Source organism: Oncorhynchus keta, chromosome 30 (assembly GCF_023373465.1).
Source record: "Oncorhynchus keta strain PuntledgeMale-10-30-2019 chromosome 30, Oket_V2, whole genome shotgun sequence".
Lineage (NCBI taxonomy): Eukaryota > Metazoa > Chordata > Actinopteri > Salmoniformes > Salmonidae > Oncorhynchus > Oncorhynchus keta.
Window position 1 is genome coordinate 20,541,501 of NC_068450.1, and position 27,554 is coordinate 20,569,054.

General features: G+C 41.3%; 2 protein-coding genes across 5 annotated transcripts; one reads left to right on the forward strand and one right to left on the reverse strand.

The window, feature by feature from the left end:
* Window positions 1–3,811: 3,811 nt before the first annotated feature.
* LOC118377940 (SH2 domain-containing protein 4A-like) lies at window positions 3,812–11,443 on the forward strand. Of its 4 annotated transcripts, none has more exons than XR_008086487.1 (6): window positions 3,817–4,094; window positions 5,560–5,970; window positions 9,707–9,942; window positions 10,140–10,365; window positions 10,505–11,035; window positions 11,083–11,443. XR_008086487.1 is itself a non-coding variant. In XM_035764872.2 (5 exons), exons 2-5 carry the CDS (start codon window positions 5,790–5,792, stop codon window positions 10,627–10,629), a joined length of 765 nt encoding a protein of 254 aa, XP_035620765.1. In that variant the 5' UTR covers window positions 3,812–4,094; window positions 5,560–5,789; the 3' UTR covers window positions 10,630–11,443. The 4 variants fall into 4 exon arrangements, 2 of the variants coding, with proteins under 2 accessions (XP_035620765.1, XP_035620763.1); XR_004824362.2 differs by having other exon boundaries at window positions 10,505–10,988; XM_035764872.2 differs by having other exon boundaries at window positions 3,812–4,094; window positions 10,508–11,443.
* A 12,172-nt stretch (window positions 11,444–23,615) lies between these two features.
* On the reverse strand, window positions 23,616–26,880 carry LOC118377938 (uncharacterized). The gene is made up of 3 exons (XM_035764867.2): window positions 26,468–26,880; window positions 24,859–25,753; window positions 23,616–24,168 (listed from the first exon to the last, which is right to left on the reverse strand). The coding sequence occupies exon 2, from the start codon at window positions 25,649–25,651 to the stop codon at window positions 24,956–24,958; it is 696 nt and encodes a 231-aa protein (XP_035620760.2). The 5' UTR covers window positions 25,652–25,753; window positions 26,468–26,880; the 3' UTR covers window positions 23,616–24,168; window positions 24,859–24,955.
* Between the last annotated feature and the right edge of the window lie 674 nt (window positions 26,881–27,554).

Sequence of the window (27,554 nt, forward strand, 5' to 3'; positions counted from 1 at the left end):
CACCTGGCTAACTACCCCGGCCAAGCTGATGTTCTGAAAGAGTTGCCATGCTTTCCACCTGGCTAACTACCCCGGCCAAGCTGATGTTCTGAAAGAGTTGCCATGCTTTCCACCTGGCTAACTACCCGGTCAAGCTGATGTTCTGAAAGAGTTGCCATGCTTTCCACCTGGCTAACTACCCCGGCCAAGCTGATGTTCTGAAAGAGTTGCCATGCTTTCCACCTGGCTAACTACCCGGTCAAGCTGATGTTCTGAAAGAGTTGCCATGCTTTCCACCTGGCTAACTACCCCGGCCAAGCTGATGTTCTGAAAGAGTTGCCATGCTTTCCACCTGGCTAACTACCCGGTCAAGCTGATGTTCTGAAAGAGTTGCCATGCTTTCCACCTGGCTAACTACCCGGCCAAGCTGATGTTCTGAAAGAGTTGCCATGCTTTCCACCTGGCTAACTACCCGGCCAAGCTGATGTTCTGAATGAGTTGCCATGCTTTCCACCTGGCTAACTACCCGGCCAAGCTGATGTTCTGAATGAGTTGCCATGCTTTCCACCTGGCTAACTACCCCGGCCAAGCTGATGTTCTGAAAGAGTTGCAAAATCTGGACCCCTACAAATCAGCAGGGTTAGACAATCTGTACCCTCTCTTTCTAAAATTATCCGCCGCAATTGTTTCAAACCCTATTACTAGCCTGTTCAACCTCTATCGTATTGTCTGAGATCCCTAAAGATTGGAAAGCGGCTGCGGTCATCCCAGTCTTCAAAGAGGGTGACACTCTAGACCCAAACTGTTACAGACCTACATCCATCCTGCCCTGCCTTTCTAAAGTCTTCAAAAGCCAAGTTAACAAACAGATCACTGACCATTTCAAATCCCACCGTACCTTCTCCGCTATGCAATCTGGTTTCAGAGCTGGTCATGTGTGCTCCTCAGCCACGCTCAAAGTCCTAAACGATATCATAACCGCCATCGATAAAAGACAGTACTGTACAGCTGTATTCATTGACATGGCCAAGGCTTTCAACTCTGTCAATCACCGCATTCTTATTGGCAGACTCAACAGCCTTGGTTTCTCTAATGACTGCCTCGCCTGGTTCTCAGATAGAGTTCAGCGTGTCAAATCGGAGTTCATGTTGTCCAAACCTCTTGGCAGTCTCTATGGGGGTGCCACAGGTTTCAATTCTCGGGCCGACTCTTTTCTCTGTACATATAAATGATGTCGCTCTTGCTGCTGGTGATTCTCTGATCCACCTCTACGTAGACGACACCATTATGTATACTTCTGGCTCTTCTTTGGACACTGTGTTAATTAACAAACCTCCAGACGAGCTTCAATGCCATACAACACTCCTTCCGTGGCCTTAAACTGCTCTTAAATAGTAAAACAAAATGCATGCTCTTCAACCGATCGCTGCCAGCACCCGCCCGACTAGTTTCACTACTCTGGACGGTTCTGACTTAGAATATGTGGACAACTACAAATACCTAGGTGCCTGGTTAGACTGTAAACTCTCCTTCCAGACTCACATTAAGCATCTCCAACCCAAAATTAAATCTAGAATCGGCTTCCTATTTCGCAACAAAGCCTCCTTCACTCATGCTGCTAAACATATCCTCGTAAAACGGACTATCCGACCAATCCTTGATTTCGGCGATGTCATCTACAAAATAGCCTCCAACACTCTACTCAGCAAATTAGATGTAGTCTATCACAGTGCCATCTGTTTTGTCACCAAAGCCCCATATACTACCCACCACTGCGACCTGTATGCTCTCGTTGGCTGGCCCTCGCTTCATATCCAATTTGTAAGTCGCTCTGGATAAGAGCGTCTGCTAAATGACTTAAATGTAAATGTAATATTCGTCGTCAAACCCACTGGCTCTAGTTCATCTATATGTCTTTGCTAGTTAAAGCCCCGCCTTATCTCAGCTCACTGGTCACCAAGCAACACCCACCCGTAGCACACGCTCCAGCAGGTATATTTCACTGGTCATCCCCAAAGCCAACTCCTTCAACTACACTACACTACATTACATTACACTACACTACACTAGACTACACTACACTACATTACACTACACTACATTACTCTCCACTACACTAAATTACACTACATTACACTACACTACATTACACCACATTACATTACATCACACTACATCACACTACACTGCACCACACTACGTCACATTACATTACATTACACCACACTACACTACACCACCGTGCATTACACTACACTGCACTGCACTACACTGCACTACACCACATGACATTACACTGCACTACAGTATACCATACTACATTACACTACACTAATCTAGATTACACTACACTACACCACACCACCCTACATTACACTACATTACACTACACTACTCTACATTATACTACACTACACCACACTACATTACACTACACTACAGTACACTACAACACAATACATTACCCTACACTACACTGCACTACAGTATACTTCACTACATTACACCAGGTGAGTTAGACAGCTATTACTTGTTGTTATGTGAATGTGGTTTCTTTATAATCCTTAATGTATAATTAGTGTATCTAAATGATAAGGAATCAAACGGTTACAGGAAAGGGTGTGAGTCATTTCCTGGTATTGAAATGCTGCTTGGTACTTAGTGGCCAAGTGAAAACCAATAGGTCTGTACAAACATACTCTCCTGTTCACAATCACAACCTTAGACACATCAAGACTCACTTCTACATTTCTTTATCTGATTGCCCTGGAAAAAGAACCAACCTGTGCTGGGTGGTTTATGACTAATGTGTTTTGTGTTTCCCCCAAAACGTCTACATGGTGCTGCTGCAGGTCTGTGTTTTCCCTGAGACGACCTTGACCTGGCCGGCCTGATTCCAACGAAACAGGAAAAGGACCTTGAGTTTGCTGTCGCAATATAGAGTAAGCGGGAAAGACAGGGAAAGAGATAAGATATATTCATTTATTGTAAGTGATTAGAATTCCTCCAAACCAGCTAAATATTTCCTTTCCCTGCTTCAATTCAATCAAGACTCATACCCAACATGCTCTACCCCAAACCAACATACGTTTACATCACGTTGTTATTGTTGTGTACCGTAATTGCTCTTCCTGAGTTCATGTTTTGCTTTATCCGTGTATTGACTGGAAGTCATGAGGCGGCACCAGGAACCAGACATCTGAGAGATAACACAACATGACCCGAAGGCCTATTCAGACACGAACAGTATCATAATGGCTATAGAGTACAACAGAGACTCTCAGTACCATAGACCGGCATTAACCTGTCTAGACACTGATCAGTCATTAAACTATGGGTGGGGTCGGCCACTGATGATGACTACTTATGGAATCGTGTTTATCAATCCCTGTCAATGGCCTGTTATCATGCTTCCTCCTGCCTATAAGAGTTCCTGTGACATTACAACTAAAAGAGGGAGGAGAGAAAGAGAGAGAGAGAGAGAGAGAGAGAGAGAGAGAGAGAGAGAGAGAGAGAGAGAGAGAGAGAGAGAGAGGGAGAGAGACAGAGAGAGACAGAGAGAGAGACAGAGAGAGAGAGAGGGAGAGAGAGACAGAGAGAGAGACAGAGAGAGAGAGAGAGAGAGACAGAGAGAGAGAGAGAGAGAGAGAGAGAGAGAGAGCAGAGAGACAGAGAGAGAGAGAGAGACAGAGACAGAGACAGAGACAGAGAGACAGACAGAGAGACAGAGAGAGAGAGAGAGAGAGAGAGAGAGAGAGAGAGAGAGAGAGAGAGAGAGAGACAGACAGAGAGACAGAGAGAGAGAGAGAGAGAGAGAGAGAGAGAGAGAGAGAGAGAGAGAGAGAGACAGAGAGAGAGAGAGAGAGAGAGAGAGAGAGAGAGAGAGGGAGAATGTTGTGATGTCACTGCAGCCCCCTCATATCCAGTACACAAAGGGGCAGGGGATCATCATAGCCAGCATACCGACTCTGTTACACAGACTACTCTACTGCTCACTCACTCACACAGACTCAGACACACACAGACTCAGACACACACACACACGTCACCCAGATACAGTCAGTCACAGTGTAACTCACACCAGGACCAGGCATTTTTCAGGCTGGGCAGTCACAGTAAGTAAAGTACGCTTGATTTCTCAGGGTTTCTCCTCCTCTCTACTTTCTTCTCCTTATAACTCGCTCGCTTTTCTTTCTCTTACTTTCTTGTTCTTGTCTGAGTTCATCCCACTCTCACAACCCCTCTCTGTCAGTTATAGTAAAACAGGCTCTGTTTGAAAACTCAACTAAATAAATACTTCTCCCTTAGTATGCAACACACATCGTCTTTCTCTCTCCATTCTGTCCTTTTGCCTCTGCTCTGGCATTCTCTATATGTGAACAGTGACGATGGTAAACCCTAAATGTATTCGCATGCTGGCATAGATTCAAAACTCCCCGCTTTGTGTTTCTGTGTGTCTTTCTGCCATGGGTCAGTGTGTTACAGGTTACAGGTTCCTGTTAGTCTCTAGTTACACCAGTGCATGTCTTTTGTTGTGTATCAATGTTGTTATAATGAGGTTATAACAATGTTTTAATCACTGTAAGATTAGATTCCTGCAGTGCTTTATTTAGTGGTATTCCATATATGATAGTAATTGTTGCTGCAACTGTTCCGTCTTCACTGATGTCCTGTGACTGTGTGAATGTACAATACGTGTTTGTTGGTAGTTTGGTGGTCTGGCCCTCTGTGTTGAGACATATACAAGGAGACGTATTGATCATTATCTCATTCCCTTGCTGATCATGTTTTAAAAACAATATGAGTATAAGTAAGGTAAGAGGGTAGGACCCATGAGCCTTAGGAAGGGGGATACATAGATCTGGTTATCTCTCTGTCTCTTCTGGTTTTGTCATTAGATATAGCTGGTTATCTCTCTGTCTCTTCTGTTTTGGTCATGAGAGATAGCTGGTTATCTCTCTGTCTCTTCTGTTTTGGTCATGAGAGATAGCTGGTTATCTCTCTGTTTCTTCTGTCTTGGTCATGAGAGATAGCTGGTTATCTCTGTTTCTTCTGTCTTGGTCATGAGAGATAGCTGGTTATCTCTCTGTCTCTTCTGTCTTGGTCATGAGAGATAGCTGGTTATCTCTCTGTCTCTTCTGTCCTGGTCATGAGAGATGCAAAGTCTCTTCCACCCCTTTTCTCTCTCTGTTTCTGTGTGTCCCTCTCTTTCTCTTCCTGTCTCTAAAAAAGTATAAACAGTGCCAGCATACTCTCTTTTTTCTCCCTCCCTCTGTAAATCAAAAGGATGGAAATAATGTCAGGTGTATGTGTGTCTTTTTCTCTGTTGACATGAAATGCCGTTCTGTCACCCAGCTAGGTTGTTCTCTGGTCTCTTGTTTACCTTCAAATGTTTAAAAGCAGTAGGGCAGCTCTCTGCGAGGGGGTAGTAGAGGGAATGGATACACATTTACTCACATACACACACACACACAAACGCACACACACACCTACAATTGTGTTGGTGGACAGCCAAAGAGGGAAAAGCTGTGAAGAAAGGCAAACGATGTAATCATATGTATATACTCTCTACTGCTCTAGAGTACCAGCAAGGAATCAGTGACCATCCAAACTCCCAGCAGAAGCCATACAATATTACTGAGGGAACGTCTGAGAAGTTGCAAGAGAACTCTTCAGCATTTTGGAATTTGGACTGTACCAGATCCACCAGACGTTGGGATTTAAAGCCCTCTGTTGAACCAGGCCGGAAACAGCATTTTAGACAGTCCCAACAGCACCAGAGGAAGGAGGTTAATCTAGGATCAGACAGTATGCTGGCTCAGATCCTACAGGAGATGTGGGTGGACCCAGAGGTTCTGGAGGCCCTGAGTGAAGACCAGAAGAGAATCTTGTTCCTGAAGATGAGAGAGGAGCAGGTCAGACGCTGGAAAGAGAGGGAGGAGAAGGACGAGAGAGAGAGAAGAACCAGGGAACACGCCAGGTCTAAGAAAGGTACAGCACACACACACGCACACGCACACGCGCACACGCACACACACACACGCACACACACACACACACACACACACACACACACACACACACACACACACACACACACACACACACACACACACACACACACACACACACACACACACACACACACACACACACACACACACCGGTGCTAGTGAGTACAGAATAAATGCAGGTCATTTACTGTAAACTAGAGTATACTTCAGAACACGCCCATGTTGTTAGGGTAAGGGTAAGAGGAGTTAGGAGTGTCTATTTTATAATTTAGGATTTCCTTTCCCTGGGTGGTCACATCAACCTCTGCCCCCCTCTGAATCCTCTCCTCTCTCTGCCTCCTCTCCTCTCTCTACCTACTCTCCTCTCTCTGTCTCCTCTCCTCTCCTCTCGCTGCCTCCTCTCCTCTCTCTGTCTCCTCTCCTCTCTTTGCCTCCTCTACTCTCTCTGCCTCCTCTCCTCTCTCTACCTACTCTCCTCTCTCTGCCTCCTCTCCTCTCTCTGCCTCCTCTCCTCTCTCTACCTCCTCTCCTCTCTCTGTCTCCTCTCCTCTCTCTGCCTCCTCTCCTCTCTCTGCCTCCTCTCCTCTCTCTACCTCCTCTCCTCTCTCTGTCTCCTCTCCTCTCTCTACCTCCTCTCTTCTCTCTACCTCCTCTCCTCTCTCTACCTCCTCTCCTCTCTCTACCTACTCTACTCTCTCTGTCTCCTCTCTCTGCCTCCTCTCCTCTCTCTACCTCTCTCTAGAAAGAGACAGGGAGAGAAAGAGGCAGGGAGAGAGAGACAGGAAGAGAGAGACAGGCAGAGAGAGACAGGGAGAGAGAGACAGGGAGAGAAAGAGGCAGGGAGAGAGAGACAGGAAGAGAGAGACAGGGAGAGAGTGACAGGGAGAGAAAGAGGCAGGGTGAGAGAGACAGGGAGAGAAAGAGACAGAGACAGGGAGAGAAAGAGGCAGGGAGAGAAAGAGGCAGGGAGAGAGACAGGGAGAGAAAGAGGCAGGGAGAGAGAGACAGGAAGAGAGAGACAGGGAGAGAAAGAGGCAGGGAGAGAGAGACAGGAAGAGAAAGAGGCAGGGAGAGAGAGACAGGGATAGAGAGACAGGGAGAGAAAGAGGCAGGGAGAGAGAGACAGGAAGAGAAAGAGACAGGAAGAGAGAGACAGGGAGAGAGGCAGGGAGAGAAAGAGACAGGAAGAGAGAGAAAGGGAGAGAAAGAGGCAGGGAGAGAGAGACAGGAAGAGAAAGAGGCAGGGAGAGAGAGACAGGGAGAGAAAGAGGCAGGGAGAGAGAGACAGGGAGAGAGAGACAGGGAGAGAGATACTGGGAGAAAGAAAGAGACCTGGAGAGAGAAAGAGGCAATGAGTAATTGAGCATGCTTGAGCACCCACTCCACTATTCTGAGAAACACAACCCTGAAACCACACTCTTATCTACAGAGAGAGGCCTTCAGATCAGGCCTAGTTCCACATCTCTCTCTTTTCCATTCTATCCCCCTCTCTGTCTCTCTTTTACCCCTTCTATTCCTCTCCCCCCCTTGTCCCTTTCTCTATCTGATAGGATATAGAATATAGAATCTCCATTGGTACTAATAGAACAGTATAGTGTAGTACCCAGCCCTCTTATCAGAGCTCTATAATCAGAAACACAGCGGCAGCGATTGATTCATTCTACATGCCTGCCTGCCCGGCAGATTGAATAGGAGTGAATAGAATTGAGTAAGCCCTGTGGTTTGGTGAGGCTCGCTGCTTTTAGCCCTGAATATCTCGTTACCGCTATGTCTCTCCAATCTGTGCTCTGTGTGTGTGTGTGTGTGTGTGTGTGTGTGTGTGTGTGTGTGTGTGTGTGTGTGTGTGTGTGTGTGTGTGTGTGTGTGTGTGTGTGTGTGTGTGTGTGTGTGTGTGTGTGTGTGTGTGTGCTGGAAAGTGTGTGTGCTGGAAAGCGTGCGTGCGTGCGTGCGTGCGTGCGTGCGTGCGTGCGTGCGTGTGTGTCATCTTAGTAGCAGAAGGTCAGGCCAGGTCATCTCTTAACACCTGGTGTCAAACTGACCAGCAGAACAGAGTGTTGGGCATCAAACACTTCACCATTCTTCTCACAGGCCCCATGGCCCAGAAAGACTCTCCTTATGTAAGATAGTAAGTAGGCAGTACAACTCCTAAATGTCACACATGCACGAGCAGATATACGTACGCGCACACAGAAAGAGAAGGATGCAGGTGCGCACACAGCTTGTGGTCCATCCTGTAGGCTTAAAAAATACATCACATATTTCCAAGATGATTTGCTTCCACACCTTTTCTTGCAATTGTGCTCTTCCCTTATTATATAGAGGTTTATTTTCAATTATCTGAACTGAAATTAATGAATTGAAATGGGTCATTTTTTCAAATTTAGGCTAGTAGCCTGTTCATGTGTATCGTATCACTGTAATGGTGACCTGGCTGTAACCAGAGACTAGAGGTTGTAACTAGAGACAGGTTGAATCCCACTTATGACACCAATTAGCACAGGTCTAAGGTCAGATCGGAGTGATTACTGGAAGGTGAAGACCATAGTCTAGTGTGTCAGTAAGGGGGTTTTCACACTTGGTCCCTTTCAGACCATTTTTGTGAATTGAGTTGTGGATAGCTTAATGTGCAGTGTGAACACTCCAAAGGAACTCAGACCCCTTAAGAGTCCCCAAAGCAAACCAAACTGAGACCATCTCGAGAGGTGGTCTGAGTTTGGTTCACTTGAATTCCGCGTTCCGGTTCCCTTTTTTTAGGGCAATGTGAACACAAAGCTCCCCAGGTTCGCTTGTCACAAAAGAGACAAGATGATAATGTCTAGTTTCGCTGAAAAAGTGTGTGCTGTTTTTGGATATTGATTTGCGATTGTCAAGGATGCACAGAAATTCCCCAAAATGTGTGTAGTTTTGTACCGACACGACGTTCAGATGATTTGTTTGACATATGTCATCACACACTGATTATTCCATTGTGGGCTTTGAATAGTGTGAGAAGACAATAGGGTACAAAATCAATGCTAGCTCTTAAAGGAGGTACAATTTTCAATTACATCGTTATTAAATCTGCAGTTATTCTTCGGCTATTTATTTTGTTACCAATAATATTTACATGTTAATGTTATATTTTGATTATAATAATGATGTCAAATAACTACATGCAATCTATTAGCTTCCGATAAGACAGAATGGCTTGTCTTGTACCCAGAGTGCATTGAGTAAATGTTGGAAAAAGATCTTGGTTCCTTTCTAAACATAGCAATGTGAATGCAAAGAGAACTCAGACCACAAAATAGGTGAACAGTGAACTGGAAAAATAGTTGAGTCCTCATTCAAAGCAGAGGACAGTGTGAATACAAAGACTACTGAGTTCTCTTGCTTTTTTAAACTTTTACCTCAGAGTTCACTTTAAAGAGGACTGAGATCGGGTTCTTTTAAAGAGGACTATATGTGAAAACACCCTAAGGCAGTGTTTGTGTAGATCCTATACACTGGACAATAGATAAAACTAGGCAACTGCAGACGTCAGTGACGTGTTTGTTCACTGATAAGACAACAGCACCATCTGCTGGGCTGGAACCAGTATGACAACTCCATGATGAACTCTGACAATGGATCTAAAATAGTGATAGGTTTGAAGAGTTACCTTCCATTGTATTATCTGTGATAATTACACAGTGTGGCATTCAATGTGTCTGTGTGTTTCTTTGTCTCCTCAGGTCACAGTAAGAGCGTGCGCTGGCTGTTGGGTCGTGATGGGGATGTGAGTGTGAGCGTGATCGGAGAGGTGGATGAATTTAGATCCTCCAAACTCCTCCAGACCCTTCGTACCAACACCAGACTAAAGAGTACAGAAATTAACAACCTAGTGGTTGATATCCATACTGTGTCTCTACTGACAGACAGAGAGAACCACCAAACCAGCTCACAATCAGCCATACTGATGCAACTCAGCGTAAGTGTGTGTGTGTGTGTGTGTGTGTGTGTGTGTGTGTGTGTGTGTGTGTGTGTGTGTGTGTGTGTGTGTGTGTGTGTGTGTGTGTGTGTGTGTGTGTGCGTTTGCGTTTGCATGAGACACAGAAAGAGAGGGAAACAGAAAGATATCAGCTCTACCATACAGGATGTAGCTCACCATTCTTCTTCTATTTCCAGGAAGACTCAGACGGGTCTAAGGACTCTGAGGAGGACCAGTACACAGGTAGTGCTGAGGTTGACCCAAAGGACACCAGGGAGGACAGCATCGACAGTGTGTCAGGCTACAGCACAGATGACCTAAAGGACTGGGGCCTCTGCTCCAGACCCCACTGCAGAAACATCAGCCTCTGTCTCCAACCCCAGCTGTCAGCCAGAGAAAAGGCCTGCCCACAGAGCAGAAGAGGTGAGAGAGAAAGAACGATAGAGAGAGAGAGTGTTTTTTGTGTATGCATAAGTGCGTGTGTATGACATACTCTACACTTGATTCAAGCTCATTGACTTAACATGTATTTTTACAATCTTTTCCCTCTCTATCTCTCTAGTAGTGGTCAGTCATGAAGAGGAGAGCCCAGCATTTGGTGGTCGGGTGGCCAAGCTCAGGAGAGCATTTGCCACATCCTCTCCCACCGCCATGCCCCGTGTGGCCACCAAACCCTTTCACCTGTAGCCAGCAGCCAAACCCTCCCTCAGGTAACACCAGGGTCACCTCCAGTCAACCAACCACACAGAAGAGGTACTGCCCACTTGACGGGCTCATATGAATACCAGGTACAAGTGACCTATGGACAGACACTCACCTGAGGAACGGTGCTGAGAAATAGGAGCTCCGAACTTAGCCGAGTTAAAGGTGGACATGCACGGCTGAGTGGGAGGAATGCTTGGCGCTGGTATTCTGGTGAAACCGCTCCCTTTAAAGGTGCCTGGAGACTGAATGGTAGTCATGCAGTTCTACCTCTCCTTGAAGCTAAATACACAAGAGGTTTGGACATGGCTAACACAAGAGCTATTTCTACATATGTACAAGAGGTTTGGACATGGCTAACACAAGAGCTATTTCTACATATGTACAAGAGGTTTGGACATGGTTAACACAAGAGCTATTTCTACATATGTACAAGAGGTTTGGACATGGCTAACACAAGAGCTATTTCTACATATGTACACAAGGTTTGTATCTGATTTGTACATGGGGTGGAGGAAAAGATTTAGCTTCACGTTTCTTATCATGAATTATGTAAAAAAAGAAAAACCCCAGCTGTAATAAGGGGCGTGGTATGTTTGGGTTATAGGTCAAACCATCCTGTCATGTTTTTAGTTGCCTGATCTTCTGCTTTGTTAGTTGTTGTTATCTAACGGTCTAACCTCGTAGATTTTATGGTCATATTCTGTTTGGAATATTTGCGCTCTAACTACATTTGTTTGAAGAGGTTATTTCAATACTGTGTGTGAAACATGCTTGTGCAATACACAAATTAATTTGACCTGTTGTCTTCTAATTCAGCTGAATAAAAATGTGGGAAAAAATGTGCTAGGGTGTTTAAGATAGAGAGAGAGGACTAATAAAGAGAGAGAAAGGATTAATAAAGAGAGAGAGAGAGGATTAATAGAGAGAGAGGATTAATAAAGAGAGAGGATTAATAAAGAGAGAGAGAGGACTAATAAAGAGAGAGAGGACTAATAAAGAGAGAGAGGACTAATAAAGAGAGAGAAAGGATTAATGAAGAGAGAGAGGGGATTAATAAAGAGAGAGAGAGGATTAATAAAGAGAGAGAGGACTAATAAAGAGATTTTAAGAGAGAGGATTAATAAAGAGAGAGGATTAATAAAGAGAGAGAGGACTAATAAAGAGAGAGAGAGGATTAATAAAGAGAGAGGAACTAATAAAGAAAGAGGACTAATAAAGAAAAGAGAGGACTAATAAAGAGACTAATAAAGAGAGGATTAATAAAAGAGAGAGAGAGGATTAATAAAAGAGAGAGGACTAATAAAGAGAGAGAGAGGATTAATAAAAAGAGAGAGGATTAATAAAGAAGAGGATTAATAAAGAGAGAGGATTAATAAAGAGAGAGAGGACTAATAAAAGAGAGAGGACTAATAAAGAGAGAGAGGATTAATAAAGAGAGAGGATTAATAAAGAGAGAGAGGACTAATAAAAGAGAGAGGACTAATTAGAGAGGACTAATAAAAGAGAGAGAGATTAATAATAAAGAGAGAGATAAAGAGAGAGAGAGGACTAATAAAGAGAGAGAGGACTAATAAAGAGAGAGATGATTAATAAAGAGAGAGAGGACTAATAAAGAGAGAGAGAGGACTAATAAAGAGAGAGAGGACTAATAAAGAGAGAGAGGACTAATAAAGAGAGAGGATTAATAAAGAGAGAGAGGACTAATAAAGAGAGAGAGGACTAATAAAGAGAGAGATGACTAATAAATAGAGAGGATTAATAAAGAGAGAGAGGACTAATAAAGAGAGAGAGGACTAATAAAGAGAGAGAGGACTAATAAAGAGAGAGAGAGGATTAATAAAGAGAGAGAGAGGATTAATAGAGAGAGAGGATTGATAAAGAGAGAGAGGACTAATAAAGAGAGAGAGGATTAATAGAGAGAGAGGATTAATAAAGAGAGAGGATTAATAAAGAGAAATATTGGATTAATAAAGAGAGAGAGGACTAATAAAGAGAGAGAGAGGATTAATAGAGAGAGAGGATTAATAAAGAGAGAGATGACTAATAAAGAGAGAGAGGACTAATAAAGAGAGAGAGGACTAATAAAGAGAGAGAGAGGATTAATAAAGAGAGAGGATTAATAAAGACAGAGGATTAATAAAGAGAGAGGACTAATAAAGAGAGAGAGAGGATTAATAAAGAGAGAGGATTAATAAAGAGAGAGAGGACTAATAAAGAGAGAGAGGACTAATAAAGAGAGAGGATTAATAAAGAGAGAGAGGACTAATAAAGAGAGAGAGAGGATTAATAAAGAGAGAGAGGACTAATAAAGAGAGAGAGAGGACTAATAAAGAGAGATAGGACTAATAAAGAGAGAGAGAGGATTAATAAAGAGAGAGAGGACTAATAAAGAGAGAGAGAGGACTAATAAAGAGAGAGAGGACTAATAAAGAGAGAGAGGACTAATAAAGAGAGAGGATTAATAAAGAGAGAGAGGACTAATAAAGAGAGAGAGGACTAATAAAGAGAGAGAGAGGATTAATAAAGAGAGAGAGAGAGGATTAATAGAGAGAGAGGATTGATAAAGAGAGAGAGGACTAATAAAGAGAGAGAGGATTAATAGAGAGAGAGGATTAATAAAGAGAAATATTGGATTAATAAAGAGAGAGAGGACTAATAAAGAGAGAGAGAGGATTAATAGAGAGAGAGGATTAATAAAGAGAGAGAGGACTAATAAAGAGAGAGGGGACTAATAAAGAGAGAGAGGACTAATAAAGAGAGAGAGAGGTTTAATAAAGAGAGAGGATTAATAAAGACAGAGAGGACTAATAAAGAGAGAGAGAGGATTAATAAAGAGAGAGGATTAATAAAGAGAGAGAGGATTAATAAAGAGAGAGAGGACTAATAAAGAGAGAGAGGACTAATAAAGAGAGAGAGAGGATTAATAAAGAGAGAGAGGATTAATAAAGAGAGAGAGGATTAATAAAGAGAGAGAGGATTAATAAAGAGAGAGAGAGGACTAATAAAGAGAGAGAGGACTAATAAAGAGAGAGAGGACTAATAAAGAGAGAGAAAGGATTAATGAAGAGAGAGAGGGGATTAATAAAGAGAGAGAGAGGATGAATAGAGAGAGAGAGGACTAATAAAGAGAGAGAGGGGATTAATAAAGACAGAGGATTAATAAAGAGAGAGAGGACTAATAAAGAGAGAGAGAGGATTAATAAAGAGAGAGGATTAATAAAGACAGAGGATTAATAAAGAGAGAGAGGACTAATAAAGAGAGAGAGAGGATTAATAAAGAGAGAGGATTAATAAAGAGAGAGAGGACTAATAAAGAGAGAGAGGACTAATAAAGAGAAAGAGAGGATTAATAAAGAGAGAGAGAGGATGAATAGAGAGAGAGAGGACTAATAAAGAGAGAGAGAGGATTGATAAAGAGAGAGGATTAATAAAGACAGAGGATTAATAAAGAGAGAGAGGACTAATAAAGAGAGAGAGAGGATTAATAAAGAGAGAGAGGACTAATAAAGAGAGAGAGGACTAATAAAGAGAGAGGATTAATAAAGAGAGAGAGGACTAATAAAGAGAGAGAGGACTAATAAAGAGAGAGAGGACTAATAAAGAGAGAGAGAGGATTAATAAAGAGAGAGAGGACTAATAAAGAGAGAGAGAGGACTAATAAAGAGAGAGAGGACTAATAAAGAGAGAGAGATGATTAATAAAGAGAGAGAGGACTAATAAAGAGAGAGAGAGGACTAATAAAGAGAGAGAGGACTAATAAAGAGAGAGAGGACTAATAAAGAGAGAGGATTAATAAAGAGAGAGAGGACTAATAAAGAGAGAGAGGACTAATAAAGAGAGAGATGACTAATAAATAGAGAGGATTAATAAAGAGAGAGAGGACTAATAAAGAGAGAGAGGACTAATAAAGAGAGAGAGGACTAATAAAGAGAGAGAGAGGATTAATAAAGAGAGAGAGAGGATTAATAGAGAGAGAGGATTGATAAAGAGAGAGAGGACTAATAAAGAGAGAGAGGATTAATAGAGAGAGAGGATTAATAAAGAGAGAGGATTAATAAAGAGAAATATTGGATTAATAAAGAGAGAGAGGACTAATAAAGAGAGAGAGAGGATTAATAGAGAGAGAGGATTAATAAAGAGAGAGATGACTAATAAAGAGAGAGAGGACTAATAAAGAGAGAGAGGACTAATAAAGAGAGAGAGAGGATTAATAAAGAGAGAGGATTAATAAAGACAGAGGATTAATAAAGAGAGAGGACTAATAAAGAGAGAGAGAGGATTAATAAAGAGAGAGGATTAATAAAGAGAGAGAGGACTAATAAAGAGAGAGAGGACTAATAAAGAGAGAGGATTAATAAAGAGAGAGAGGACTAATAAAGAGAGAGAGAGGATTAATAAAGAGAGAGAGGACTAATAAAGAGAGAGAGAGGACTAATAAAGAGAGATAGGACTAATAAAGAGAGAGAGAGGATTAATAAAGAGAGAGAGGACTAATAAAGAGAGAGAGAGGACTAATAAAGAGAGAGAGGACTAATAAAGAGAGAGAGGACTAATAAAGAGAGAGGATTAATAAAGAGAGAGAGGACTAATAAAGAGAGAGAGGACTAATAAAGAGAGAGAGAGAGGATTAATAAAGAGAGAGAGAGAGGATTAATAGAGAGAGAGGATTGATAAAGAGAGAGAGGACTAATAAAGAGAGAGAGGATTAATAGAGAGAGAGGATTAATAAAGAGAAATATTGGATTAATAAAGAGAGAGAGGACTAATAAAGAGAGAGAGAGGATTAATAGAGAGAGAGGATTAATAAAGAGAGAGAGGACTAATAAAGAGAGAGGGACTAATAAAGAGAGAGAGGGTTAATAAGAAGAGAGAGGATTAATAAAGAGAGAGGATTAATAAAGACAGAGAGGACTAATAAAAGAGAGAGAGGATTAATAAAGACTAATAAAGAGAGGATTAATAAAGAGAGAGAGGATTAATAAAGAGAGAGAGGACTAATAAAGAGAGAGAGGACTAATAAAGAGAGAGAGAGGATTAATAAAGAGAGAGAGGATTAATAAAGAGAGAGAGGACTAATAAAGAGAGAGAGGACTAATAAAGAGAGAGAGAGGATTAATAAAGAGAGAGGATTAATAAAGAGAGAGAGGATTAATAAAGAGAGAGGATTAATAAAGAGAGGGGATTAATAAAGAGAGAGAGGATTAATAAAGAGAGAGAGGATTAATAAAGAGAGAGAGGACTAATAAAGAGAGAGAGAGGATTAATAAAGAGAGAGGATTAATAAAGAGAGAGAGGACTAATAAAGAGAGAGAGGACTAATAAAGAGAGAGATGACTAATAAAGAGAGAGAGAGGATTAATAAAGAGAGAGAGGACTAATAAAGAGAGAGAGAGGACTAATAAAGAGAGAGAGGACTAATAAAGAGAGAGAGAGGATTAATAAAGAGAGAGAGGACTAATAAAGAGAGAGAGGACTAATAAAGAGAGAGAGGATTAATAAAGAGAGAGAGAGGATTAATAGAGAGAGAGGATTGATAAAGAGAGAGAGGACTAATAAAGAGAGAGAGAGAGGATTAATAGAGAGAGAGGATTAATAAAGAGAGAGGATTAATAAAGAGAAAGATGGGATTAATAAAGAGAAAGAGGACTAATAAAGAGAGAGAGGGGATTAATAAAGAGAGAGAGAGGATTAATAAAGAGAGAGGATTAATGAAGAGAGAGAGGTGATTAATAAAGAGAGAGAGAGAGGATTAATAGAGAGAGAGGATTGATAAAGAGAGAGAGGACTAATAAAGAGAGAGGGGACTAATAAAGAGAGATAGGACTAATAAAGAGAGAGAGAGGATTAATAAAGAGAGAGAGAGGATTAATAAAGAGAGAGAGGACTAATAAAGAGAGAGAGGATTAATAAAGAGAGAGAGGATTGATAAAGAGAGAGAGGACTAATAAAGAGAGAGAGAGGATTAATAGAGAGAGAGAGGATTGATAAAGAGAGAGAGGACTAATAAAGAGAGAGAGAGGATTAATAGAGAGAGATGATTAATAAAGAGAGAGAAGATTAATAAAGATTGAGAGAGGACTAATGAAGAGAGAGAGAGGATTAATAGAGAGAGAGGATTAATAAAGAGAGAGAGGATTAATAGAGAGAGAGGATTGATAAAGAGAAAGAGGGGATTAATAAAGAGAGAGAGGACTAATAAAGAGAGAGAGGGGATTAATAAAGAGAGAGAGAGGATTAATAAAGAGAGAGGATTAATGAAGAGAGAGAGGGGATTAATAAAGAGAGAGAGAGGATTAATAAAGAGAGAGAGAGGATTAATAAAGAGAGAGAGAGGATTAATAAAGAGAGAGAGAGAGAGGATTAATAGAGAGAGAGGATTGATAAAAAGAGAGAGGACTAATAAAGAGAGAGAGAGAGGATTAGTAGAGAGAGAGAGGATTAATAAAGATAAAGATGGGATTAATAAAGAGAGAGAGGACTAATAAAGAGAGAGAGGGGATTAATAAAGAGAGAGAGAGGATTAATAGAGAGAGGATTAATGAAGAGAGAGAGGGGATTAATAAAGAGAGAGAGAGGATGAATAAAGAGAGATAGAGAATTAATAAAGAGAGAGAGGATTAATAGAGAGAGAGGATTAATAAAGAGAAAGTGGGAATAAATAAAGAGGGAGAGGGTTAATAAAGAGGGAGAGAGGATTAATAAAGAGGGAGAGGACTGATAAAGAGAGAGAGGGAAATAATAAAGAGACAGGGGGGATTAATAAAGAGAGAGAGAGGATTAATAAAAAGAGAGAGAGGATTAATAAAGAGAGATATGATTAATAAAGAGACATATAGGATTAATAGAGAGAGAGGATTAATAAAGAGAGAGATGATTAATAAAGAGAGAGAGGATTAATAAAGAGAGAGGGGATTAATAGAGAGAGGATTAATAAAGAGAGAGAGAGGATTAATAAAGAGAGAGAGGACTAATAAAGAGAGAGAGAGGATTAATAGAGAGAGAGGATTAATAAAGAGAGAGGATTAATAAAGTGAAAGAGGGGATTAATAAAGAGAGAGAGGACTAATAAAGAGAGAGAGGGGATTAATAAAGAGAGAGAGAGGATTGATAAAGAGAGAGAGGACTAATAAAGAGAGAGAGGACTAATAAAGAGAGAGAGGATTAATAAAGAGAGAGAGAGGATTAATACAGAGAGGGGATTGATAAAGAGAGAGAGGACTAAATAAAGAGAGAGAGAGGATTAATAGAGAGAGATGATTAATAAAGAGAGAGGATTAATAAAGAGAAAGAGGGGATTAATAAAGAGAGAGAGGACTAATAAAGAGAGAGAGGGGATTAATAAAGAGAGAGAGAGGATTAATAAAGAGAGAGGATTAATGAAGAGAGAGAGGGGATTAATAAAGAGAGAGAGATGATTAATAGAGAGAGAGGATTGATAAAGAGAAATAGGGGATTAATAAAGAGAGAGAGGACTAATAAAGAGAGAGAGGGGATTAATAAAGAGAGAGAGGACTAATAAAGAGAGAGAGGGGATTAATAAAGAGAGAGAGAGGATTAATAAAGAGAGAGGATTAATGAAGAGAGAGAGGCGATTAATAAAGAGAGAGAGAGGATTAATAAAGAGAGATAGGGGATTAATAAAGAGAGAGAGAGGATTAATAAAGAGAGAGAGAGGATTAATAGAGAGAGAGGATTGATAAAGAGACAGAGGACTAATAAAGAGAGAGAGAGGATTAATAGAGAGAGAGGATTAATAAAGAGAAAGAGGGGATTAATAAAGAGAGAGAGGACTAATAAAGAGGGAGAGAGGGTTAATAAAGAGGGAGAGAGGACTAATAAAGAGGGAGAGGACTAATAAAGAGAGAGAGGGAAATAATAAAGAGACAGAGAGGATTAATAAAGAGAGAGAGAGGATTAATAAAGAGAGAGAGAGGATTAATAAAGAGAGAGATGATTAATAAAGAGAAATATATGATTAATAGAGAGAGAGGATTAATAAAGAGAGAGATGATTAATAAAGAGAGAGAGGATTAATAAAGAGAGAGGGGATTAATAGAGAGAGGATTAAAAAAGAGAGAGAGAGGATTAATAAAGAGAGAGAGGACTAATAAAGAGAGAGAGAGGATTAATAAAGAGAGAGAGGATTAATAAAGAGAGAGAAGATTAATAAAGATTGAGAGAGGACTAATGAAGAGAGAGAGAGGATTAATAGAGAGAGAGGATTAATAAAGAGAGAGAGGGTTAATAGAGCGAGGACTAATAAAGAGAGAGTGAGGATTAATAAAGAGAGAGAGGACTAATAAAGAGAGAGAGAGGATTAATAAAGAGAGCGGATTAATAAAGAGAGAGGGGATTAATAAAGAGAGAGAGAGGATTAATAAAGAGGGAGAGGTTTAATAAAGAGGGAGAGGATTAATAAGAAGGAGAGGATTAATAAAGAGAGAGGATTAATAAAGAGAGAGGGGATTAATAAAGAGAGAGAGAGGATTAATAAAGAGGGAGAGGTTTAATAAAGAGGGAGAGGATTAATAAGAAGGAGAGGAATAATAAAGAAGGAGAAGATTAATAAAGAAAGAGAGGTTTAACAAAGAGGGAGAGGATTAATAAAGAGAGAGAGGATTAATAAAGAGAGAGAGGATTAATAAAGAGGGAGATGATTAATAAATAGAGAGAGGATTAATAAAGAGAGATGATTAATAAAGAGAGAGAGAGAGGGTTAATAGAGAGAGGATTAATACACAGAGAGCGAGAGGGTGTTAATAAAGAGGGAGAGGATTAATAAAGAGGGAGATGATTAATAAAGAGAGATGATTAATAAAGAGAGAGAGGATTAATAAAGAGAGAGAGAGGATTAATAAAGAGAGAGAGAGGATTAATAGAGAGAGAGGATTGATAAAGAGAGAGATGACTAATAAAGAGAGAGAGGGCAAATAAAGAGAGAGAGGGGATTAATAAAGAGAGAGAGAGGATTAATAAAGAGAGAGGATTAATAAAGAGAGAGAGGATTAATAAAGATAGAGAGGACTAATAAAGAGAGAGAGAGAATTAATAGAGAGAGAGGATTAATAAAGAGAAAGAGGGGATTAATAAAGAGAGAGAGGACTAATAAAGAGAGAGAGTGGATTTATAAAGAGAGATAGAGGATTAATAAAGAGAGAGGATTAATAAAGAGAGAGAGGGGACAAATAAAGAGAGAGAGAGGATTAATAGAGAGAGAGGATTAATAAAGAGAAAGAGGGGATTATAAAGAGAGAGAGGACTAATAAAGAGAGAGAGGGGATTAATAAAGAGAGAGAGAGGATTAATAAAGAGAGAGGATTAATAAAGAGAGAGAGGGGATTAATAAAGAGAGAGGATTAATAAAGAGAGAGAGAGGATTAATAAAGAGAGAGAGAGGATTAATAGAGAGAGGATTAATAAAGAGAAAATGGGAATTAATAAAGAGGGAGATGGTTAATAAAGAGGGAGAGAGGATTAATGAAGAGGGAGAGGACTAATAAAGAGAGAGAGGGGATTAATAAAGAGACAGAGAGGATTAATAAAGAGAGAGAGAGGATTAATAGAGAGAGAGAGATGATTAATAAAGAGAGAGAGGGGATTAATAAAGAGAGAGAGGATTAATAAAGAGAGGATTAATAGAGAGAGGATTAATAAAGAGAGAGAGAGGATTAATAAAGAGAGAGAGAGAGGATTAATAAAGAGAGAGAGGATTAATAAAGAGAGAGAAGATTAATAAAGAGAGAGGATTAATAAAGAGAGATAGAGGATTAATAGAGAGAGAGAGGACTAATGAAGAGAGAGAGAGGATTAATTGAGAGAGAGGATTAATAAAGAGAGAGAGGATTAATAGAGAGAGGACTAATAAAGAGAGAGAGGATTAATAAAGAGAGAGAGAGGGTTAATAAAGAGGGAGAGGATTAATAAAGAGGGAGAGGATTAATAAAGAGAGAGAGAATTAATAAAGAGGGAGAGGATTAATAAAGAGAGAGGATTAATAAAGAGAGAGAGAGGGTTAATAAAGAGGGAGATGATTAATAAAGAGGGAGAGGATTAATAAAGAGAGATGCTTAATAAAGAGAGAGAGAGAGGATTAATAAAGAGAGAGAGGATTAATAAAGAGGGAGAGGATTAATAAAGAGATATGATTAATAAAGAGAGAGAGAGAGGGTTAATAAAGAGAGAGAGGATTAAGAGAGAGATGATTACTAAAGAGGGAGAGAGGATTAATAAAGAGGGAGAGGATTAATAAAGAGGGAGAGGAATAATAAAGAGGGAGAGAATTAATAAAGAGAGAGGATTAATAAAGAGAGAGGATTAAAAAAGAGAGAGAGAGGATTAATAAAGTGCGAGAGGTTCAATAAAGAGAGAGGACTAATAAAGAGAGAGAGAGGATTAATAAAGAGGGAGAGGATTAATAAAGAGGGAGAGGAATAATAAAGAGGGAGAGGATTAATAAAGAGAGAGAGGATTCATAACGAGGGAGAGCATTAATAAAGAGAGAGAGAGGGTTAATAAAGAGGGAAAGGATTAATTACATTTACATTTAAGTCATTTAGCAGTCGCTCTTATCCAGAGCGACTTACAAATTGATAGAGAGAGAGGATTAATAAAGAGGGAGAGAGGGTTAATAAAGAGGGAGAGGATTAATAAAGAGGGAGAGGATTAATAAAGAGAGATGATTAATAAAGAGAGAGAGAGAGGATTAATACAGAGAGAGAGAGAGAGGATTAAGAGAGAGATGATTAATAAAGAGGGAGAGAGGATTAATAAAGAGGGAGAGGATTAATAAAGAGAGAGAGCGGATTAATAGAGAGAGGATTAATAAAGAGGGAGAGCTTTAATAAAGAGGGAGAGGATTAATAAAGAGGGAGAGGAATAATAAAGAGGGAGAGAATTAATAAACAGAGAGGATTAATAAAGAGAGAGAGAGGATTAATAAAGAGGGCGGGATTAATAAAGAGAGAGGATTAATAAAGAGAGAGAGAGGATTAATAAAGTGGGAGAGGTTGAATAAAGAGAGATGATTAATAAAGAGAGAGAGGATTAATAAAGAGGGAGAGGTTTAATAAAGAGGGAGAGGATTAATAAAGAGGGAGAGGATTAATAAAGAGAGAGGATTAATAACGAGGGAGAGAGGCTTAATAAAGAGGGAGAGGATTAATAAAGAGAGAGAGAGAGGATTAATAAAGAGGGAGAGAGGATTAATAAAGAGAGAGAGAGGATTAATAAAGAGAGAGAGAGGATTAATAAAGAGGGAGAGATGATTAATAAAGAGGGAGAGGAATAATAAAGAGGGAGATGATTAATAAAGAGGGAGAGGATTAATAAAGAGAGAGGGGATTAATAAAGAGAGAGAGAGGATTAATAAAGAGGGAGAGAGGATGAATAAAGAGAGAGGCTTAATAAAGAGGGAGAGAGGCTTAATAAAGAGGGAGAGGATTAATAAAGAGAGAGACAGGATTAATAGAGGCTTAATAAAGAGAGAGAGGGGATTAATAAAGAGAGAGAGGATTAATAAAGAGAGAGGGGATTAATAAAGAGGGAGATAGGAATAATAACACACACACACCAACACACACAAGGATCAAAAGGACCTAGTGGTAACTTGATTAGCTAGTGGCGGCATGGTGGCGACAGAAACAGGCTGGCTGCATGAGCACATTCAGCACAACTATATCTCTACCAACTCAATAAAGCATGTCTCATGTACCACCAGGACAGATGAAAGTGTGTCTTTCGGATTCAGGAACAATGGCCTCTTCTTCTATGATGCCCTGCTAGCACTGCTGTAGTAGGATCCAGCCAGTGTAGCATTACTGAGCCATGCAACAGCTGGCTGCAGGGACTAACATAGCTAGGTCCAACTGTGGTTTGAGAGGACAGACTTAGAGCCAGGGTCATTCTGTATTTTCAACAATGCATCCATCTTTATTTGTCCATCTCTCTACCTCTCCATTTCTCTAGGGATCGGTCCGACCACTTCCCTTTCTCTTTTTGTATTTGCCCCTTCACTCTTCCCCTACTATCTCCATCTCCTGTATCCCCTCCCCCTCCCCTCCCCTCCCCCTCTCCTCTCCCTCCTGCCATCTTGCAGGGCATCAGAGCTAGACTCTGCAGGCGTTTGGGGAGGCTCCAGACCTCACGGCCAGAGGGTGACACAGATTTCCGGAGGAAGGGGGATTCATCTCCAAATGACTGGAAATGCACAAGGGGAAAGTGGAGATCCGGGAATATAAAATCCCTTTGTACGCGAGAAAGCGATATGCTACCTGATTATTTGCCTGAGTGGGCAGTACCTCTGTAAGACACACCAACAAGCGGACACACACACACACACACACACACGCACAGGCTCTCTGACTGAAGGCACACAGGAAGCGCAAGCAATTGCGCAATTATAGCGTGACACCTCACCCTGCCATTTCCATGGTTACGCCATCCACCCGTCCCCCTGAGTGAGCGGTGGAGGAAGAAAGTCCTATCTCATCAACTATCGTCACGGCAACCTCCAAACCCCCTGTCTGTGTGAGCCATACTCTCTGCAATCCCAATATTACTGTGTGAGAGAGAATGAGTGTGTCTGCATACTGCATGATCAGGAATAGAATTTAAACATTTGAATCAGTGTGTGAATGGGAATGAGTGTGAATGCATTGAGTGTGTGGGGAGTCACATTTTCATATATATTGTTTGTGTAAGTTTTGGTTGGTTGGTTGTGTGTGTGTGTGTGTGTGTGTGTGTGTGTGTGTGTGTGTGTGTGTGTGTGTGTGTGTGTGTGTGTGTGTGTGTGTGTGCGTGCGTGCGTGCGTGCGTGCGTGTGTGTGTGTAATGTAGTGATAAGGCTCTCCACTCTGTCAGGCCATCATGCATGCCTCCCCCAAGACACACTACATAAAGCCCCACTGGAAATAGACAGGGATCAGTCAGCCCCTAAAATACACACAGAGACACTCATCCCAACACACACATAGACAGGCAGTTTCCTTGTCTTTATTCAGAAGGCAGACCGTAGAGGTGTAAGGACTAGACACTAATCAGGACTTAAGTACATCTACTACTCATCATTGTATTAGCTGTGACATGAATAGAAAAACAAACATAAACATCATATTATGACCAGTCTGTCCTTCTTGGTTTGCTTATATGGAAACGTCCAGGTCAGAAACTTCGATGACAAAATGTTCCAAAATGGAGTATAAAAAGGAGTTACATTTTCAATGAATAAACAATACTCTGTGGTTAATGAGGTGGTTCATTTTGGGCCCAACAATATGTAAATCCATTGGTATGACTTCTCTTTTCTTTATTGAGTTTTAATCTTCATGTTTTTGATTGTCGAAGATACTGTACTCTCCAAGCCAATCCAACAAGGCCACCTGAATTGACTTTGTACGCCCAGGGTATCCATGATCACATTCCAAATGGGCGGAGTCTATTTAATTTGACTGGCAGTTCATGGGAAAGATAGGTGGAATCCTATTGTAGCCATGGAAACGCTGCTCTTGACGGAAACACCATCTTCTATGAAAGTAGAGGAGAAAGGTCAGAAGGCAGTGGTCCACTCAAAACACAAACACATGTATACAGACTATTACACCTCAAGACCATTGACAGTAACAAATGAACATAGTACTATTAAAGAGGTATACACTGAGTGTACAAACATTAAGAACACCTTCCTAATATTGAGTTGCACCCCCATTTTCCCTCAGAACAGCCTCAATTCATGGACTCTACAAGGTGTGGAAAGTGTTCCACGGCGATGCTGGACCATGTTGACCCCAATGCTTCCCACAGTTGTGTCAAGTTGGCTGGATGTCCTTTGGATAGTGGACCATTCTTGATACACACAGGAAACTGTTGAGCCTGAGAAACTCAGCATGGTTGAGCCTGAAACTTACTACCATACTCCGTTCAAAGGCACTTAAATATTTTGTCTTGCCATTCACACACCCAAAACCATGTCTCAATTGTCTCATGGCTTAAATCCTTCTTTAACCTGTCTCCTATCCTTGATATACATTGATTCAAGTGGATTTTACAGGTGAAATCAATAAGGGTTCGTCCCCTGGATTCACCTGGTCAGTCTACGTCATGGAAATAGCACTCAGTGTATATTACTTTGGACAGCAGTTGTCAAACCTCAAATAAAGTCAGAATGGCCATTCCAATAGTGTGTATTTAGGTGTGTGTTTCTCCATTTCCTCTCACCTCTAACCCAGTGGCTGCCTTCTTCTTCAGCTGCTCACACTTCCTGTACTTGCAGATCTGGTGTCCGGTCTTACGGTTGCGGCAGGCGCTGCACTCTTCACAGTTCCCCATCCGTCGACATGGCACACACTCTCCACATCGCTTCCTCTTCCTTCTCCCAGCTCCCCCCGCCGCCAGGGGACGAGCTCTCGCCTCGCAACCCCTCCACACCCTCCCCAACGCCAGCCATTCCCATTGACCCTCCACCACCAGTCAGGAATCCCCCTCCTCCCGCTGTCAGAGCAAACAGGCCTGGGTTCAAGGAGAACCAGGAGCAGCCTAGCAGTGGCAGGAAGTCTGTCACACAACCCATGCTGTCCCCTTCAACCCTGGACCCACCTTCCACCTCCTCCCCATTCCCCCCAGCCCCCAGCCCGCCCAGAAGGCCCTGGTTCTTGGGTGTGGGGGTCAGTGTCAAGGCCCCAGCCCTCATCAGCAGCTCTGCAGCATGAGCCAGGTGAAGCCCACTGGGGGAATCCCAGAGGTCTATGTTGGAGGAGGGGGCCCGGTGAGGCTTGGGCTGCCTGGGCTGGTTGGGCCTGTGCTGTGCTGCGGTGGGGTGGAGGAAGCCTCTGATATCCGTACTACTGGAGCTACTATGGTGGTGGGATATTCTGTTGGTGTTGTTGAGATACTCTGAGAGGGAGCAGGGATGAGAGCGCTTCAGGCTTCGTCTTAGAGGCTCACTGAGGATCCTATTGGCTCTCTGCTGTTCCGGAGAGGAAGGGCCAGACATGTCCAAAGTATCTGCCATACTGGGTGGGAGGTGGGGAGGTCGTGGGCTAATGCCAAGGTAAGAACAGTGACAGCTGTTATATTCCCATGATCCTCTCTGATACCTTTATACCCTGTGGAGCTGAGCAGAGGGAGATGGAGGAGAGGGGGAAGGAGACAGAGGAGACAAAGAATGGGGAGAGAGGTGGAGAAAAGAGGTAGATGTTATTAGAGAGGCATTGGTGGATGGTTGATTTTATTTTCAGTGAATGAAAGACAATGATGACATAGGCTTAAGTGTAATTAAGGGAATAATAACCTATGTTTGAGAGAGCTTGTAAAATGTGTCCAAAATATAGGCTACATCTGAGGCTTATAAAACGATATGACTTGAATAACGTGAAGCTTTCTACATTCAAGTTAAGATAGACCAGGGTGTTGTTGCACCTGAGTTCCAAGGGGGACAAATCTATGCAATAATGGAATACCACAAACAAATAGCCTATTGCGCATATGCGCCAGTCAAATTTGGAGCGCGCATTTCGATTTGACTACAGTAGTTGTGATGTGAGCCATGCTTGAGAAAATACAATCTCTACCTCTAAATGGCATCGAGTTCGAAAAGGATAAGAAAATACCTTTTGTCTAGACACAGTGACAGTCCAGGGTACGCGCGTGCACGACACGGTCGCAGTGGATAAATAAAACACGCTATGTTTCCTCACTAAACGACTACTTGTGTGTTTGGGTGATGTAATTCTTACAATTGATATTATTGCAAAAGTATGAATAGGTCTTATCTCTCTTCAATATATGATATGATATTATCATAGCCTTTCGTAATTCGTGCACCTACCAATGCGATGCGAGCTGACCAGAGCCCCACCGTCCAGTGGTTTGTCCGTGGTGCCTTCCACGAATATTGGAATAAATAAAGGGAGACAGAAAAAAATCTTAAGAAATGGTCAACTATTAGACACATCCAATCTTTATCTACAGTGATCAACCGAGAAAACGGAGCCGTAAACCATTTGTCCAGTTCGGTGGCTGCATAGGTCCTTCGCCTTTACCGTCTCGCATTCCCACCTCCTCGTCCCCGCCACTAGCTGAGCGGAACACGCAAACACTTTTCATAGATTTGGGGGGCGTCACACAAAAAGCGAACTGGAGTAATGGTCGTGAGACGCAGAAAATGACCCCATGACCACAATTATGTCCGAACAGCGAATTCCTGTGTACATTTCATTTCTGTGTCGTCATATAAAATGTTACAAAAACATAGAGATACCCCTTTGGCGTTAATTATTTTTAAAATAAAATTAATGACAGGAAATGTTTTCTTATGCCTACAATAACTCTTGATTGAAATAGATCACTGTTAAGAAATTGGAAAAGGCTGTTTGAGGAATCACTTAATGTTATGAATGAAATTCAATTCAATTCAATTCAAGGGCTTTATTGGCATGGGAAACATGTGTTAACATTGCCAAAGCAAGTGAGGTAGACAACATACAAAGTGAATATATAAAGTGAAAAACAAAAAATTAACAGTAAACATTACACATACAACAGTTTCAAAACAGTAAAGACATTACACATGTCATATATATATATATATATACACACAATGTACAAATTCATCAGACTGGCAGGTGAGTGATTGTATGTTGTGTGTGTTCCTTGCATGGTGTCATGGTGTTGGAAGCCTGACTGTAACGAACAGGGTAGTCGCCATCAGGGTAGATTGGCCAATTTAGAGGCGCACCGGAAAATCCACTCCACCTCTTGTGAGAGTCCTGTTTGGCACACATCCAGTTGTGGTGTGAGGCTGAGTGTGTGTGCGCGTAGTGTGGCCTGGGCGACAGTAAAATGGAGAGGGGCTGCGTAATCCTCAAGCCTGCTAGTGGAGCGAGAGCAGCTCCCAGCGGCTAGAGAAAATATTG

Coding starts and splice junctions, on each gene's coding strand:
- LOC118377940 (XM_035764870.2), top strand. CDS start 5,790: ATGCTGGCTCAGATCCTACAGGAGATGTGGGTGGACCCAGAGGTTCTG. Junction 5,971..9,706: donor ACACGCCAGGTCTAAGAAAG/GTACAGCACACA, acceptor TTGTCTCCTCAG/GTCACAGTAAGAGCGTGCGC. Junction 10,366..10,504: donor CTGCCCACAGAGCAGAAGAG/GTGAGAGAGAAA, acceptor CTATCTCTCTAG/TAGTGGTCAGTCATGAAGAG.
- LOC118377938 (XM_035764867.2), bottom strand. CDS start 25,651: ATGGCAGATACTTTGGACATGTCTGGCCCTTCCTCTCCGGAACAGCAG.